The 16,370-nt window shown below is 55.4% G+C and overlaps 1 protein-coding gene across 1 annotated transcript; it reads left to right on the plus strand.

Annotated features, from left to right (window-relative positions):
* The first annotated feature begins 2,392 nt into the window (after positions 1 to 2,392).
* AK1 (adenylate kinase 1) lies at positions 2,393 to 15,401 on the plus strand. Its single transcript, XM_069582332.1, has 7 exons — positions 2,393 to 2,662; positions 5,869 to 5,907; positions 7,429 to 7,464; positions 7,649 to 7,812; positions 8,605 to 8,721; positions 14,718 to 14,909; positions 15,163 to 15,401. Exons 2-7 carry the CDS (start codon positions 5,901 to 5,903, stop codon positions 15,229 to 15,231), a joined length of 585 nt encoding a protein of 194 aa, XP_069438433.1. The 5' UTR covers positions 2,393 to 2,662; positions 5,869 to 5,900; the 3' UTR covers positions 15,232 to 15,401.
* Positions 15,402 to 16,370: the final 969 nt, after the last annotated feature.

Raw genomic sequence — 16,370 nt, forward strand, 5'->3', positions numbered from 1 at the left:
AATTTGACTGCTTGAGATCCTTTGTATAAATAGAATCATACAATATTTGTCTTTTTGTGACTGGCTTATTTCACTTAGCCTAATGTTCTCAAGGTACATCTATAGATACTTGTTGTATTTAAGAAACGGGTTTCGAAGCCTTTAAGGCAGAAGTGAAAGTCTCGCCTTCACTCAGAGGATCCTGTGCCCACGCTTGCTCTCTTTGTTTTGCTTTAGTTCATCAACTTTAAGATACCATTGATTTGATTATAAGACAGAGCTACTTCAGGGACTTCCCTGGTGGTTCTGTGTCTGAGACTGCGCTCCCAGTGCAGAGGGCCCAGGTTCAATCCCTGGTTGGGGAACTAGATCCTACCTGTTGCAACTAATAGTATGCATGCCACAGCTAAAGAGCAAAGATCCCATGGACTGAAAATAAGACCCAGAAAAGCCAAATAAATAAAGAAAAAAGTTGAAAAAACAGATACCATTGATTCAATTGTAAGACAAAACTATTTCAAAGACTTCCCTGGTGGCCCAGTGGCTAAGACTCCACACTTCCAGTGCAGGGCATCCAGGGTCGATCCCTGGTCAGGGAACTAAATCTCTCCTGCCACAATTCAGAGTTCACACGCAGCAGCTAAAGACCCTGTGTGCAGCAGCAAAGATCGAAGACCCCAGGTGCAGCAACTAAGACCCGGCACAGCCTAATAAATAAATATTAAACAAGCAAAACCCGTTTCAGAGATGGTAAAATGGAGAAAAAAATTATAGGGCTAGATTTTACACCACATACACACGTTTAGAATTATTTTCACTCGGGTGGGATAAGATCAATGCAGTTGGGCCCTTAGCCTCTTCCTCTTGCCCACTAGCTACATAGACCTCCGGCTTCCCTTCTTTCGCTGGCTCTAGGCCGGTTGCCAGCTCCCCACCCTGACTGTCTGTACCACTGCCCCTCCTACCTGTCGGTCTGCACTAGTACATGTTCTGTGGCCACTTGCGGGATTCCCAAGAGCAGAGAGTCACACGGATGGTTGACATCATCAATTTGCTTTCCCCAAAGGTTGCGCCCATGCACACAACCACCTACAGCTTTCGAGAGGGCCTTTCAAACAATTTCTAGGGTAGATTGTCTGACCCATGACACCCCTCCCACAGATGGGGAAACTAAAATCCCAACGAGTAAGAGCCTTGTCTGATGTCACAGGTGGCAGTGTTGGGATTAGATCCAAGCCTCCTGGTATCCAGGCTGCTGCTGTTGCTAAAAAGAAGCCACCATCTAAGGTGACCTCACTCTCCTGAGAGTCTTACCCTCTCGCTTAAACACCTTCCATGGCTCCCTAGTGCCTGCAAGACAAGTTCCAGATTCAGCCCACTCTACCATCTGGGGCTGCGGCCTTCAAGGTCGTGATATGGCCTAGCAGTCAAGTGCATGAGTTTTGCAGCTACGTGGCCCTAGGCTCTCTGCTTTGCTATTTCACTGAGCAACCATTGCTGTGTCCCTGTCTCATGAAGAATGCTGGGTAAATACTTTGCTCTCTACCTGGGAACCCCAGGCAAGCTCTTTTACAGCTGTGACCCTCATTTTCCTTCTTTGTGTTTAAGGATTGCAGATGTGGTCTGAGTCCAGTGCTCTGCCCAGCACCTGGTGCCCAGTGAGCCTCATTAATGGGAGCTGTTCTTTGCATCAGGACTATCAGTCCCCATTTGTGCCCACAGCATTCTTAATGTCCCACATCCTCAAGCTGGCCTCACTGGGAACTGCCTGGCAGCTGCATGGGGGCAGGGCTGTTTTTGTGTTTTAAATAATCTCTACACTACCACTGGCTCAGATGGTAAAGAATCTGCCCGCCAAGCAGGAGACGCAGGTTCGATCCCTGGGTCAGGAAGATCCCCTGGAAAGGGGAATGGCAGCCCACTCCAGTGTTCTTACCTGGAAAATCCCATGGACAGAGGAGGCTGGCGGGCTACAGTCCCTGGGGTTAGAAAGAGTTGGACACGATTGAGCATGCACACATGCACACCACCACTGGCTGGGAGATGGATATGTGGGTGATCTTTGGAGTTCTGGGGAGTTACAGTCCCAGAGAAGCTCTTGAGGCCCCTTCCAACAGAGGAGCAGGAATTCTTGGTGGCTGTTGGCCCAGAGACTTAGGGGCAGGATCTGAGGAGAGGCTGGGGGCTTGTCTGGACAGCAAAGCCCCCAGAACACATGCCTTGGTCCCCTCCACCCGGTTCTGGCCTCTCTCTCTGCCATCGATTTGCTGTGGGATTTTATGCAAAGAGCCTCTCCTCTCTGGGCATCAGCTTCCCCAGCGTTCATAGAAGAAGCCCGGTCCGGTCTCCCTGGAGTGATGCGAGTACAGTGGAAGTAACAGAGGAATGAAAAACCCTCGGGAAGCCGTACAGTGCAGTAAGCGTGTGCAGGCACGGCCACCTAGGGGTGCATGGCCTGGCTTCCCGTCAGGGCTCCGCTCCAGTCCAGTGCCCCCTCCCTTCCCGGTCCGCTCTCCCTCCCTGCCTCCCTCCCTCCCTCCCTCCCTGCCATCACGGAGTGCTGGCTCCCGGCATGCCGCGCGCTGCTGACAGCCTTATAAATAGTCGTCTTTGCGGGCAGGCGGCTGGCGAGGACAGGCAGGGCACGCACTGGCCCCTGTGCCCACACTCACCCTTCCCCCAGGTCAGTGTGTGCCCGTGTGTGTGCTTGTGCACGTGTGTTGGTGGGGGCGGCGCCCCTGCCGGGAGTGGGGAAGCTTCACCTGGGGGGATTGTGTGTGTGTGCGTGTCGGGGTCTCCTCAGGCTTCGTGTGGCTGTGTTCGTAAGTGTGGCTTGTGATCTGTAAGTATCTGCCTGGCGGTATTCCCCAGGCTCTGCACTAGATGTCTGTGCCACACTTGTGTATGTCCTGTGGATGGGTGTGTGTGTGTGTGTGTGTGTTGCTATCCCTCCTGGCCTCCGTGACAGTTACCCCTTTGTCCCGCTGGCAGTCCTGGGGCTCCAGGTCCCTGCCCTTGGCCCGTCTCAGCTGGGGACCTGGGAGGAGAGCTGTGGCTGGGCTCCCTGCCCCAGGACCTGGGAAGGGTCAGCCTAGGTGTTGGGAGGAGCTATCCTGGCATGTCATTTTGAGTGCTGGGGGGACGGGAAGCCCCCTGGATGTTTGGCCCCCTGCCCCAGCCTCCTGAAAGGTCAGGGGCTCAGAGGGAGCCCTGAGCCAGCGCGTGGGGCCTTTCCTGAGTGCCATTCAGCTACCTACCTGGGATCCTCCAGCAGCTGGACTGGGCTTGGGGGCTCGTGCCCAGAGAGGGCACCCCAGCTGCCCAAGGTCACACAGCTGAGTGATAAGAGTTGGGACTTGAACCCTAACCAGTTGCCAACCACTGAGAAGGCTGCTTCAGGTCAGGAGCTGGGAGGCCTGGCTCTTGCCCTGGCCTTGCCTTGTGATTGAGGTGAAGTCTCGGTCCCTTTGGGCCTCGGCCTTCTGGGCCCCTCAGCAGGCCACCCAGTCATGTGAGGAGTTGCCGTGGTCCTGAACTGGGGGCCTTATAAGGCCTGGGTGCTGAGGCCGTAACCCAACTCTGCCCTGGACCCTTGGCCTCTGTGAGGACTCCTCACAACACAAGTTATTTTGGACCAAGAAGCGGCAGGTGCCAGCAGGGCAGAGGGGCTTAGGTTACCAGAAGGGGGCGGGGAGGGGTGGGGTCGGGGTCCAGGCCACTCCTCAGGGCGTCACCGCAGGCTGTCCCTGTCCAGGGGGACCCTCTCCCTCCCCCACCAGCAGCGGAGGGCCACTGGCAGCTCTTAGTGTTCCTTCAGCACACTCAGCAGGAAAGAGGCTATAGCTCACACCCCACAGGAGGAAGGATGGTCAGCAAGCTGCTGAAGGACCTAGCAGATGCCAGGCCCAGGGCAGCAGCGAACACTGCCCCCAGTGTGACCCCAGCCGGGCCCTGGAGCAGGTCTCTCCTCCTCCCCAAGCCTCACTCCCCTCCCAAGATGGCTGTGAGGATGGAGTGAGGCCCCAGCCCCATGCTCAGCCAGGGCCAGGCCCGGAGGGGTGGGACACAGGCCTGCAGTACAGCAGAGAGGCTCAGTACAGTGTGGTGTGTGTGATGCTGGAGGCCGGTCACCTGCCAGTGTGGGAGTGGAGGGCAGAGTCCAGGAAGGCTTCTTGAAGGAGGTGGGACCTGAACTGAGTGCTCAACAATAGCTCCTTGGGGAAGGGCATTCAGGTGTTGGGTGCAACATTAGCTGGGACCTGCAGGTGGGACACGATTGTGGTAAGTGAGGGAGCTTCAGGCAGTTCAAGCAGCAGACCCCAGGGGAGGGTTCCCAAGGGGCCAGATTGCTGGGCTCGGTCAGCTACGTTATGGTTTATTTGGGGGATGGAGGGGGCCTCAGGTGGAAGTGTTTCAAGCAGGCAAGGATGTGGTTTGATGCTTGTCAGAGACAATCCTGCAGGTTGCCTGGTGGGGTGTGGAGGTGGGGAGGCCCATGGGAGGCCGGGAAGTGGCCAGTTTCCCTGCTTGGAACAAGGAAGTGGCGGTGAGGATACAGACCGGAGGGAAGTTCTGGAGCGAGAGGGCTGGGACGTGCTTGTGTGGGGTGGAGGTGGGTGGGGAGAAGGGCGTTCATGCTGACCGGCGCCTCTGGCTGGGCGATAGAGCATGTGGCTTCGGATGATGTAAGGGCTGTTTAGAGGCTGGGGCTCTCTGGGGTCTTTGGGCCTGTCCAGGGGCTGTGTTTGTGGGAGGCTGGGGAGAGAGGCCTGCGCTGGCTGGGCAGAGATGAGGGTCCAGGGCACCTGAGGCCAGCAGTGAGAGGGCAGAGTAGGGGCACTGGGCAGGGGTCCCAGGCAGAAGGAATACTGGCCCAGGCTTTGGGGTCAAAGGTTAAGGCAAAAAGGTTCTGTGGTGGTTGCTGGGAGCCTTGGGGAGGGCTGGCGGTGAGGAGTGAAGAAGTGGGAGCCAAAGATGTGTCGTGGCAACTCCAGAGAGACTGATGGGAAGGGGAGAGGGAGGGAGACCTCTGAGCTGTGGATGCAGAGGGGTGGGGTCCCAAGAGGCACTGGGCTTGATTGACAAGCTGAGGGGAAAGTGGGGTGCAAGGTCCTCAGGCAGGGAGGGAGCAGGGGCCATGTCAGGGTGGAAGTTGGGCCTTCCACCCAACTCTGCTCCAGTACAGCAGAGAGACCCAGTACAGCGTGGTGTGTGCGATGCTGGAGGCCGGTCACCTGCCAGTGTGGGAGTGGAGGGCAGAGTCCAGGAAGGCTTCCTGAAGGAGGTGGGACCTGAACTGAGTGCTCAACAATAGCTCCTTGGGGAAGGGCATTCAGGTGTTGGGTGCAACGTTACAGGGGTGGGAGCCGGGGGACCCACTCAGTTGAGAACCGTGCAGGCTGTGGACCAAGTACAGACTCACAGCTCTCTCCCCTTGGGCCTCTGTGTCCCTTTGAGCATCCTGGTCCAAACCACTCCTAGATGAGGACACCTTCCTGCCTCCCGGGCTTTCCTCCTGCTCTGGGGAGCGTTGTCAAGGTGTCGGGCAGACGCAAGACCCAGGGCCTGTTTTCCGGGACTTGGGAGGGAAAGAGTTCAGCACTTGCAGGAACCGCTGTTTATGCCTCCGGCTGTCGCCCTCGCTGTTGGGTGGGCGGGAGGGGCTGCTGCCTGCCCTGCGTGAGACAGGTGAGGCAGTGGAGGCACCCCAACGAAGGGTGACTTCCCTAAGATCTCCCAGCCTCCTGGGCCTCCCTTGCCCTCAGCGGCCCCTCCATCCTCAGAAGACCAGGCCAGGGCCTGGCCCTCACCTTGGGGGGCTGGCTGGGGTCAGAGGCTGGACATCCGAGAAATCCCCGTCACTTGTCTGCCTGTGCCCTTGTCTTACAGAGCGCTGACGTGGCTGCCTGGATCACAGCAGGATGGAAGGTATGGAAACGCCTCTCCTTGCCTGCTCACAGCCTGGGCCTCAGTGTGCCCATCTGTTAAAGGGCTGTGCTTTTGGGAGACATGCGGGGACGGTTTGGAGGTGGCTCTGGAGCTGCCAGAAGGACGTGTCTGGGGGCCTCCGGCATCTTTCTCGGGCCTCTCGGGCCTCTCGCACGATGTACGAGCTCCAAGATTAATTTTAGAAGGAATGAGGCTTCCTTGAGGCTTCTCAGGGCCCCATAGCTCACCTCCTACACTGGTATTTATAGAGCTGAATCTCTGGCTCTTTCTGGAGGGGGGCGCAGCGCTGGTAAGGGAAGGCCTGCCCTGTGGAGAGGCCCCAGGCCTGCAAATGCCAAGGCAAACAAGGACACGCTCCTGCCGCTCTCCCGGAGCAGTGGGGTTGAGTCTTCAGGGTGTCTTGGGCCCTCCTGGCTCCTGCGGGCTGGGTCCTGCAGGGAGATGTGGGCAGAGCGCCCGGCTGGCCCGCCTCCTGGCGACACCACCCATCCCATCCCTGGCGCTGGGTCCTGGCCCAGGCGGCTCTTAAAGGAGCCCAGTGGGCCTGGCTGCTGCTGCCACCTGAGGCTAATAGTCATCCTTCCACCCCCGGGTCTCTGAACATAGGTGTCGCTGGGCTGTGTGGGCACCCCCACCCCACTCCCAGGCTTGTACCCTTTCACATGGCCGCAGACGATGGAAGCCCACGGAAGTCATTCTAGCAGCTCCTCAAGACCCCCGGGAGCTTGCCAAGCTCACCTCCCCATTGGCACACAGCAAGCTCCTACTTCCCTGAGAGGCGGGGAAGCCCGGGCAGCTTGGAAAGAGGCCCCCGCCCCAGTCCCAGCAGGCGCCTGCCTCCAGGACTCAGTCCCTTCTGTATGGTGGGGCTGCGGTCCGGCAGAGTTCTGAGGTGGAGGTTGAAACGCAAGCTCCCTCCCGCCCTCTCTAAGCAAGGGTTCCATGTGCCCACCACAGCCCTCTTCCCCAGCAACTGTCTCCAGGGCAACGCATGTTGTGGTTGCCAACTCCACACTGGTACCGCCTAGGGGAGGCAGGCGATGGGCAGGCCCAGGGCCTGAGGGGGGAAGGCTGGGGGACACAGCAGACCAGGACCATGGGGGCCTGCTGCTCGGTGACAGACCCCCGCATCATGGAAGACTCTAGAGCCAGAGGTGACCTGGCGCCTTGGTCCAGCCGCCACAGGGAGGGGCCGTGAGGGTGGGCGTCCGAGGCCCTGAGCGTCACCCTCATGGCCTGTGCGGAGCCTGTGACTTCCAGGCCTTGGTCCCTGCGGGTCTTTCCGCCTGGATCAGCCTCACCGCCCCGGCCTGTCCCAGTCTCTGCGTTTCCCTCGGCCCGTATCCCTCGCTCCGGGCTGACTCATTTGCCTCTCTGACGCGAACATGAGCGGTATCCGTCCCTCTGCCTGGGACTCAGCACAGGCCTGGGACCTCAGAGGTGCCTCTGGCTCCTTGTCCAGTGACTCACCGAGCTCCGCTTCCCTCTTCTCTCCCACAGAGAAGCTGAAGAAAACCAAGATCATCTTTGTGGTGGGTGAGTCCAAGGCAGGCGGGTGAGGCAGCGAGAAGGGCGCGGCTTCAAACACCTCCCGGTGGGAGCCTGGGCCTGGGGGGCACCCTGGGCTCTGCCCTCCTCCTCGCTGGGTGGCCCGGGCAGACACCCCCGTCCCTGCAGGGGTCCTGCTTCTCAGGGCTTCTGAATGGGTGGGCGCTTGCAGGCGGGCCCGGCTCGGGGAAGGGCACCCAGTGTGAGAAGATTGTGCAGAAGTACGGCTACACCCACCTCTCCACCGGAGACCTCCTGCGGGCCGAGGTCAGCTCGGGCTCGGCGAGGGGCAAGATGCTGTCAGAAATCATGGAGAAGGGGCAGCTGGTGCCACTGGTGAGTGGGCCCCAGCGGGGTGAGGGTTGGGGGGCGGTGGTGGCCCTGTGTGGACACCAGCCAGCAAAGCCCACGGCACACAGGCAGGGACGGCCGTGACCTTCCCTGGCTCTGAACCCCCCTGAGAGTCCTCATTGCTGTTGGCAGAAAATTCCTTCCAGAAGCTCCCAAGAGCCTCTGGGACCTGCCTGCCGACCCTCTCAGCGCCCCTCCCCACATCCCCGCATCTTCACCCCCGGGGCCAACTCTCCACCCTCCCTGCACCCTGGCCTTTCTATCCCCTCACATTCATCACACTCCTTCCTGCCTGGAATGTTCCTTCTTCCTCAGCTTTCAGACCTTCCTGACTCCCTCAGACTTGGGCCAAGACCCGCCCCCCACTTTAGACTCCAGTCGCCCCTGCTGCTCTGCCAGCATATAGCCCATGTCATTCTTGGAAACTATAAACGAGCTGTGTGATGGTCTGTCCCCTCAGCAGACTGTGAGTGTGCTGCGGACAGGGAAGGTCTGCTTTGTTCAGACCTGTGTCCTCAGGGCTCAGACAGGAGGCTGGAAGGAGGGGCCCAGTCATATTACTGAGTGAATGAAGAAATGAATGGATGAATGAATGAATGGGCCGATCAATCAGTTAAGTCTTCGCAATTCAGAGGCTTCCTGGAGAGGGCGGCTTGTTTGGGGAATCTGTGTTAGGGCAGAGAGCGTTTCTGACTGTGGGGCAGCATGTGCAGAGGCTCGAGCGGGGCCTGGAGAAGAGGGGCTCATGACCCTCCCCTTCTTTTGCTGCGCCCCCAGGAGACAGTGCTGGACATGCTCCGAGACGCCATGGTAGCCAAGGTGGATACTTCCAAAGGCTTCCTGATCGACGGCTACCCCCGGGAGGTGCAGCAGGGGGAGGAGTTTGAGCGGAGGGTAAGTGCAACCTGGGGGAGCTGTTACGCCAAGCCGACAGGCAGGAGCTGCTGTGATGGGCAGTTCTGAGACGACAGAGAGATAGACTGACCATCGGACGGTGGCAGGGTGGGCAAGGAGGAAGCCCAGGATTACTCTCCGGAGGCCTTTCTGAAGTCTAGAGGAAATGAGTAGAAGAAGAGGAGGCAGCAGGCTGAGGAGTTCACAAACCTGGCCACGGGTTCCCGTTCAGCTGTCTGAGGCCTTGGGCCAATCATTCTGCCTCTCTGAACCTCCGTGTCTCCAACTGCAAAATGGGGACAGACGTTATCCTTGAAAGGTACCATGGGGGTTAGAGAGAATGCACCCTTCAAAAGTGGGGCTTGGCATCCCGTGAACACACAGTCAGAAGGGCAGGGAGCAGCATGGAAGGTCAGAGGATGTGGGGAGAACAGAATCTGTGGGGCAGGGCAACTCGGAGTACCGTGGGGAGGGAGGTTCAGGCCTGGCTGAGGTCTTGAATGCCATGGCGGGACTCTAGTCTCCTTCCAGGCACCACAGGAAGTCTGGCTGGACAGAGACAGCCTCGAGGAGGAGGACTCTGGGCTGCCTGGCACGAGTGCCCTCCAGGAGGATCTTCTCCAGGGTGGGAACACCTCACCCAAACACGCACATGTACAGGCAGGTGACCACAGGTACAGACAAGCACCGGTACATGCACACACACGTACCGGCAGACACACGTGCACAAGGCCAGAGGCATATGTACACATGTACACATGCACAGAGATGTATGCAGGTATATACAGAGATTGTACACATGTACACACACATACAAATGTACACACACACACAAGTGTGCACACATAAACACACCTCTGATATATGCCAGTATCTCTGATGTCACAGGCCATATGGGGAAACGGAGGAAACTGCGAGTTCCTAGGAAGAGGGAGAGGTCAGCAAGGATGGATGGGGACTCAGGGGCAATTCTCAGCAGCAGGGCCATATATGGGGAGGACCTGACATCTTAGGGGGCTGGGGTAGGACAGACTTCCATCTCCACTGCCTGTCTCTGTGAGACTGGGCCATCTTTGGGCTTCCACAGCTTTGAGCCTCACTCAGTAGGAATATACCATATTTCTTTAAAAAATTTTTTTGGCTGCTCTAGGTCTTAGTTGGAGAAGGCAGTGGTACCCCACTCCAGTACTCTTGCCTGGAAAATCCCATGGACAGAGGAGCCTGGTAGGCTACAGTCCATGGGGTCGCGAAGAGTCGGACACGACTGAGAGACTTCACTTTGACTTTTCACTTTCATGCATTGGAGAAGGAAATGGCAACCCACTCCAGTATTCTTGCCTAGAGAATCCCAGGGATGGGGGAGCCTGGTGGGCTGCTGTCTATGGGGTCGCACAGAGCTAAACACGACTGAAGCGACTTAGCAGCAGCAGCAGCAGGTCTTAGTTGCAACACACAGGATCTTTCAGTTCAGTTCAGTCACTCAGTCATGTCCGACTCTTTGCGACCCCATGAATCACAGCATGCCAGGCCTCCCTGTCCATCACTAACTCCCGGAGTTCACTCAGACTCACATCTATCGAGTCCGTGATGCCATCCAGCCATCTCATCCTCTGTTGTTCCCTTCTCCTCCTGCCCCCAATCCCTCCCAGCATCAGAGTCTTTTCCAATGAGTCAACTCTTCTCATGAGGTGGCCAAAGTACTGGAGTTTCAGCTTTAGCATCATTCCTTCCAAAGAAATCCCAGGGCTGATCTCCTTCAGAATGGATTGGTTGGATCTTCTTGCATTCCAAGGGACTCTCAAAAGTCTTCTCCAACACCACAGTTCAAAAGCATCAATTCTTCGGCGCTCAGCCTTCTTCACAGTCCAACTCTCACATCCATACATGACCACAGGAAAAACCATAGCCTTGACTAGACAGACCTTAGTCGGCAAAGTAATGTCTCTGCTTTTGAATATGCTATCTAGGTTGGTCATAACTTTTCTTCCAAGGAGTAAGCGTCTTTTAATTTCATGGCTGCAGTCACCATCTGCAGTGATTTTGGAGCCCCACAAAATAAAGTCTGCCACTGTTTCCACTGTTTCCCCATCTATTTCCCATGAAGTGATGGGACCGGATGCCATGATCTTAGTTTTCTGAATGTTGAGCTTGAAGCCAACTTTTTCACTCTCCACTTTCACTTTCATCAGGAGGCTTTTTAGTTCCTCTTCACTTTCTGCCATAAGGGTGGTGTCATCTGCATATCTGAGGTTACTGATATTTCTCCCGGCAATCTTGATTCCAGTTTATGCTTCCTCCAGCCCAGCGTTTCTCATGATGTACTCTGCATAGAAGTTAAATAAGCAAGGTACAGCCTTGATGTACTCCTTTTCCTATTTGAAACCAGTCTGTTGTTCCATGTCCAGTTCTAACTGTTGCTTCCTGACCTGTATACAAATTTCTCAAAAGGCAGGTCAGGTGGTCTGGTATTCTCATCTCTTGAAGAATTTCCACAGTTTATTGTGATCCATACAGTCAAAGGCTTTGGCATAGTCTATAAAGCAGAAGTAGATGTTTTTCTGGAACTCTCTTGTTTTTTCCATGATCCAGCAGATGTTGGCAATTTGATCTCTTGTTCCTCTGCCTTTTCTAAACCAGCTTGAACATCAGGAAGTTCATGGTTCACGTATTGCTGAAGCCTGGCTTGGAGATTTTTGAGCATTACTTTACTAGCATGTGAGATGAGTGCAATTGTGCGGTAATTTGAGCATTCTTTGGCATTGCCTTTCTTTGGAATTGGAATGAAAACTGACCTTTTCCAGTCCTGTGGCCACTGCTGAGTTTTCCAAATTTGCTGGCATATTGAGTGCAGCACTTTCACAGCATCATCTTTCAGGATTTGAAATAGCTCCACTGGAATTCCATCACCTCCACTAGCTTTGTTCATAGTGATGCTTTCCAAGGCCCACTTGACTTCACATTCCAGGATGTCTGGCTCTAGATGAGTGATCACACCATCGTGATTATCCGGGTCGTGAAGATCTTTTTTGTACAGTTCTTCTGTGTATTCTTGCCACCTCTTCTTAATATCTTCTGCTTCTGTTAGGTCCATACCATTTCTGTCCTTTATCGAGCCCATCTTTGTTTTTTTTTTTTTTTTTTTTTCTCCGCCCCTCCCCCGGCGTCCCCCCGAGCCCATCTTTGCATGAAATATTCCCTTGGTATCTCTAATTTTCTTGAAGAGATCTCTAGTCTTTCCCATTCTGTGGTTTTCTTCTATTTCTTTGCATTGATCGCTGAAGAAGGCTTTCTTATCTCTTCTTGCTATTCTTTGGAACTCTGCATTCAGATGCTTATATCTTTCCTTTTCTCCTTTGCTTTTCACTTTTCTTCTTTTCACAGCTATTTGTAAGTCCTCCCCAGACAGCCATTTTGCTTTTTTGCATTTCTTTTCCATGGGGATGGTCTTGATCCCTGTCTCCTGTACAATGCCACGAACCTCATTCAGTAGTTCATCAGGCACTCTATCTATCAGATCTAGGCCCTTAAATCTATTTCTCACTTCCACTGTATAATTATAAGGGATTTGATTTAGGTCATACCTGAATGGTCTAGTGGTTTTCCCCACTTTCTTCAATTTCAGTCTGAATTTGGTAATAAGGAGTTCATGATCTGAGCCACAGTCAGCTCCTGGTCTTGTTTTTGTTGACTCTATAGAGCCTCTCCATCTTTGGCTGCAAAGAATATAATCAATCTGATTTTGGTATTGACCATCTGCTGATGTCCATGTGTAGAGTCTTCTCTTGTGTTTTTGGAAGAGGGTGTTTGCTATGACCAATGCATTTTCTTGGCAAAACTCTATTAGTCTTTGCCCTGCTTCATTCTGCATTCCAAGGCCAAATTTGCCTGTTACTCCAGGTGTTTCTTGACTTCCTACTTTTGCATTCCAGTCTCCTATAATGAAAAGGACATCTATTTTGGGTGTTAGTTCTAAAAGATCTTGCAGATCTTCATAGAACCTTTCAACTTCAGCTTCTTCAGCATTACTGATTGGGGCATAGACTTGGATAACTGTGATATTGAATGGTTTGCCTTGGAAACAAACAGAGATCATTCTTTCATTTTTGAGATTGCATCCAAGTACTGCATTTCGGACTCTCTGTTGACCATGATGGCTACTCCATTTCTTCTGAGGGATTCCTGCCTGCAGTAGTAGATATAATGGTCATCTGAGTTAAATTCACCCATTCTAGTCCATTTTAGTTCGCTGATTCCTAGAATGTCGACGTTCACTTAGGTCTTAGTTGCAACACACGGGATCTTTAATTGCAGCATTTGGGCTTTTATTTGCAGCTTATGGGTTCTAGTTCCCTGATCAGGAATCAAACCTGAGCCCCCTTCATCAGGAGTAAGGAGTCTTAGCCATTGGACCACCAGGAGAGTCCCAACACTGTATTTCTCGACCTCTAAGAGGCTGCAGGACCTCAAGAAAGTGTCTATCCTGGCCTGGGACTCAGTTTCCCTGTCTGTGAGATGGAGATTGGCTGGGCTTCCTTCGAGCTAGGAGGCCATGTGTCCTGAAGTCCGATGCCAGGCAGCCCTAAGCATGTCCCGATGTACCAGCTTTGTGACGTCACTTCAGGCCGTGACAATCATGTCTAGAAAATGTGGTCAATGAAAGACCCCATCCTTCCTAGGACTGTTGTGGGTGATGTTGTGGGTGCTGGACTTGGCACAAGGCCCGGCTCCATTGTGTCGGCCAGCCTCTGGACACCTGGTCTGCTTGGCTCTGGTCACCAGGGGGCGCCTGGGCTTCACTGAAGGAGGAACGGTCGACCTGGTCCTTCCAAACCTTCTCTGCAGACGAAATGTTTGTTCCAATGACAGTGACCTTGTTGAAAACCCCCAGAGCTCAGCAGCCCCTCGCCCCTTCACTCAGCCCTTGTTCCTTTGTCAGGTTCCCATCAGCCCTGCAGGTATAAGATGCATCTACCGGCCCTCAGGGGCTCCAGGCCTGCCTGGGAGAGGGATGTTAAGTAAATAACCAGAGGCCCTCTTGAGGCAAGGCTTCCCAGGTGGCTCCATGGCTCTGCCTTCCAATGTAGGAGCTGCAAGAGGGAGGGTTCAATCCCTGGGTTGGGAAGATCCCTTGAAGGAGGCAATGGCAACCCAACCCACTCCAGTATTCTTGCTGGGATTATCCCATGGACAGAGGAGCCTGGTAGGCTACAGTCCATGTGGTTGCACAGTCTGAAGCAACTGAGCACACACACACACACTCCTGAGACAAGCTCAAGGCAGAAGTAATGGGGACTGATTGCAAGAAAGTGAAAGAGCGTGTTAGTCGCTCAGTCTTGTTTGACTCTTTGAGACCCCATGGACTATATAGCTCGCCAAGCTCCTCTGTCCATGGGATTCTCCAGGCAAGAATACTGGAGTGGGTTGCCATTTCCTTCTCCAGGGGATCTTCCCTACCCAGGGATCGAACCCAAGTCTCCTGCATTGCAGGCAGATTCTTTACTGTCTGAGCCACCAGGGAGAGCAATCTCAGAGAGCTAGGGCTGTGGTTGGGGCAGGGGAGGGGGCATCTGAGAAGACTGCCCTAGAGGAATGAGATTTTAGCTCAAATCAGAAGGCGAGCCCTTGGTGTTGAGGGAAAGGGTTTCTGACTGAGGTTCCCAGAATGAGCAGAGGCCTGGCGAGGAGGGGATGAGAGCCCGACCACACCCAGTCATGTGGCTGAAGCCAGGAGAGCAAAGTCATGAGGAGCACGAGATGAGGAGGGCAGGTCAGGTGAGGAGTTAGGCCTTTCTCCCGAGGGCACTGGGGAGCCGTGGAAGAGGCGTGATCAGGGGAGGGGCAGGGCAGATCGGTTTGAGCAAGCTTCCTCAGGCTGCCTTGGGGAAGGGCTGGAAGGTATGGGTAGGTTTCGGGTGGGCCTAAGAAGTGGAAAGTGGAGGAGAAGGTGGCCCCAGGGGGCAGGAATGGACCCTCTGTAAACAGCACCCTGCCCGCAGATCGGACAGCCCACGCTACTGCTGTATGTGGACGCCGGCCCTGAGACCATGACCAAGCGGCTCCTGAAGCGCGGAGAGACCAGCGGACGGGTGGACGACAACGAAGAGACCATCAAGAAGCGTCTGGAAACCTACTACAAGGCCACAGAGCCCGTCATCGCCTTCTACGAGAAACGCGGCATTGTTCGCAAGGTGCGGGCCTGAGAGAAAACCCGAGTCTTTGCCTGGGATGGCCTCCAATTGCTCTCACCTTGGGACAGCCCTCCTGATTGGGCCTTGGTTTCCCTCACTGGTTGGACAAGAGGCTGCTGCCCACTGTGGCTGAGCTTGGGGAGCCTGGCTTGGCTTCTGGGTGGGATTGTCAGCGCCCTGCCTTGGTGGGGTCCACCCGGCCCCCTCACCAAGCCCCGTAGTCATTCTGCAATCATGGCCCGTCTCCCTGCAGGTCAACGCCGAAGGCTCTGTGGACAATGTCTTCTCCCAGGTCTGCACCCACCTGGACGCCCTCAAGTAGCCAAGCTGGAGCCCCCTCCCCAGCGAGAGCCCCGCCCCACCCTCGTCCTGACTCGAGGCCTTCCTGGCCTGAGCTCAGCGCCTCCACCCTGCCCGGCTGAGCACAGGCAGAGGAAGCCACTTTATCCTGTTTTCATGGACAGCCGAGCACTAAAGGAGTTTCCAAGGACATTCAGTTTTATTCCTTTTTCTTTTCTTCCATCAGGGTTGATTCACAGGGCGTGGACGCCCCAGCCTTGAGCCCCCAGCCCCTCCCGCTCTGGTTCTTCGTCAGGGGCCCCTCTAAACCCACTTCAGCTGGCGCCCCTCTCCTTGTTCCAGTGGAAAATCCCCCTTACACAGGGGTGTGCTGGGCCCAGGCTGTGCCAGGCCAGGGGACGCTGGGTGATGGAGGTGGGGTCCTGGTTCTCAGGGGCTCATGGTCAGGCAGAGCTGGGCCCTGGCCTGGCTTCCCCTCTGTCCTTGCTGTGTGACCTTGGCCCTGAGCCCCTTAGCTCTCTGAGCATGTTTTCTGTCCCAAACCGTCGCTGGGGACAGGGCTGGAGCAGGCAGCATGGTCATGGGCTGGGGGTGGGGGTAGGGGCTCCCCGGGCAGGGAGGACAGCACACATCAGCTGGCTGGGTGGGCAGTGAACTGGCCTCCTTGGTGCAAGACGCTCTGAGGGTCTGGACAGGGCACTGGGAATGAAGGGGGGTCATGGTCAAGGGTGCCTCCCTGGAGGTGAGACCTGCAGGATGTCCCACCATGCAGCCCTGGCCAGGTCACAACCTACCCTCCCCGAGCCCATTTCCAAATCTGAATTAGGCTCAGTGCTCCTCCCTCTGCCCCCCACCAAGGTTAGGATGAGAACACACTGAGCCAGGGATGTGAGTGGTCAGTACCACGGCCTGTGGAAACACAGACCTGAGCAGCCTTGGCAGAATGCATTGGGAATGCCTCGGAATACCCCAGAGTCCCCCGGGAGAACTATCTTCCCTCTTCTGTTCTCTTTCATGCCTTGACCTCATCACGGAGAGCGTCTCCCTTGGTGTTCACGTGCCCCTAACACCTGTCCCAAGCCCAGCGACTCCCTTTAAAGCCAAGAGAGCCTCCAGCAGGGCACCCTCAGCTGGGACGGAATCCTGGGTGGGGTGAGGGCA

This window comes from Ovis canadensis, chromosome 3, assembly GCF_042477335.2.
Source record: "Ovis canadensis isolate MfBH-ARS-UI-01 breed Bighorn chromosome 3, ARS-UI_OviCan_v2, whole genome shotgun sequence".
NCBI lineage: Eukaryota > Metazoa > Chordata > Mammalia > Artiodactyla > Bovidae > Ovis > Ovis canadensis.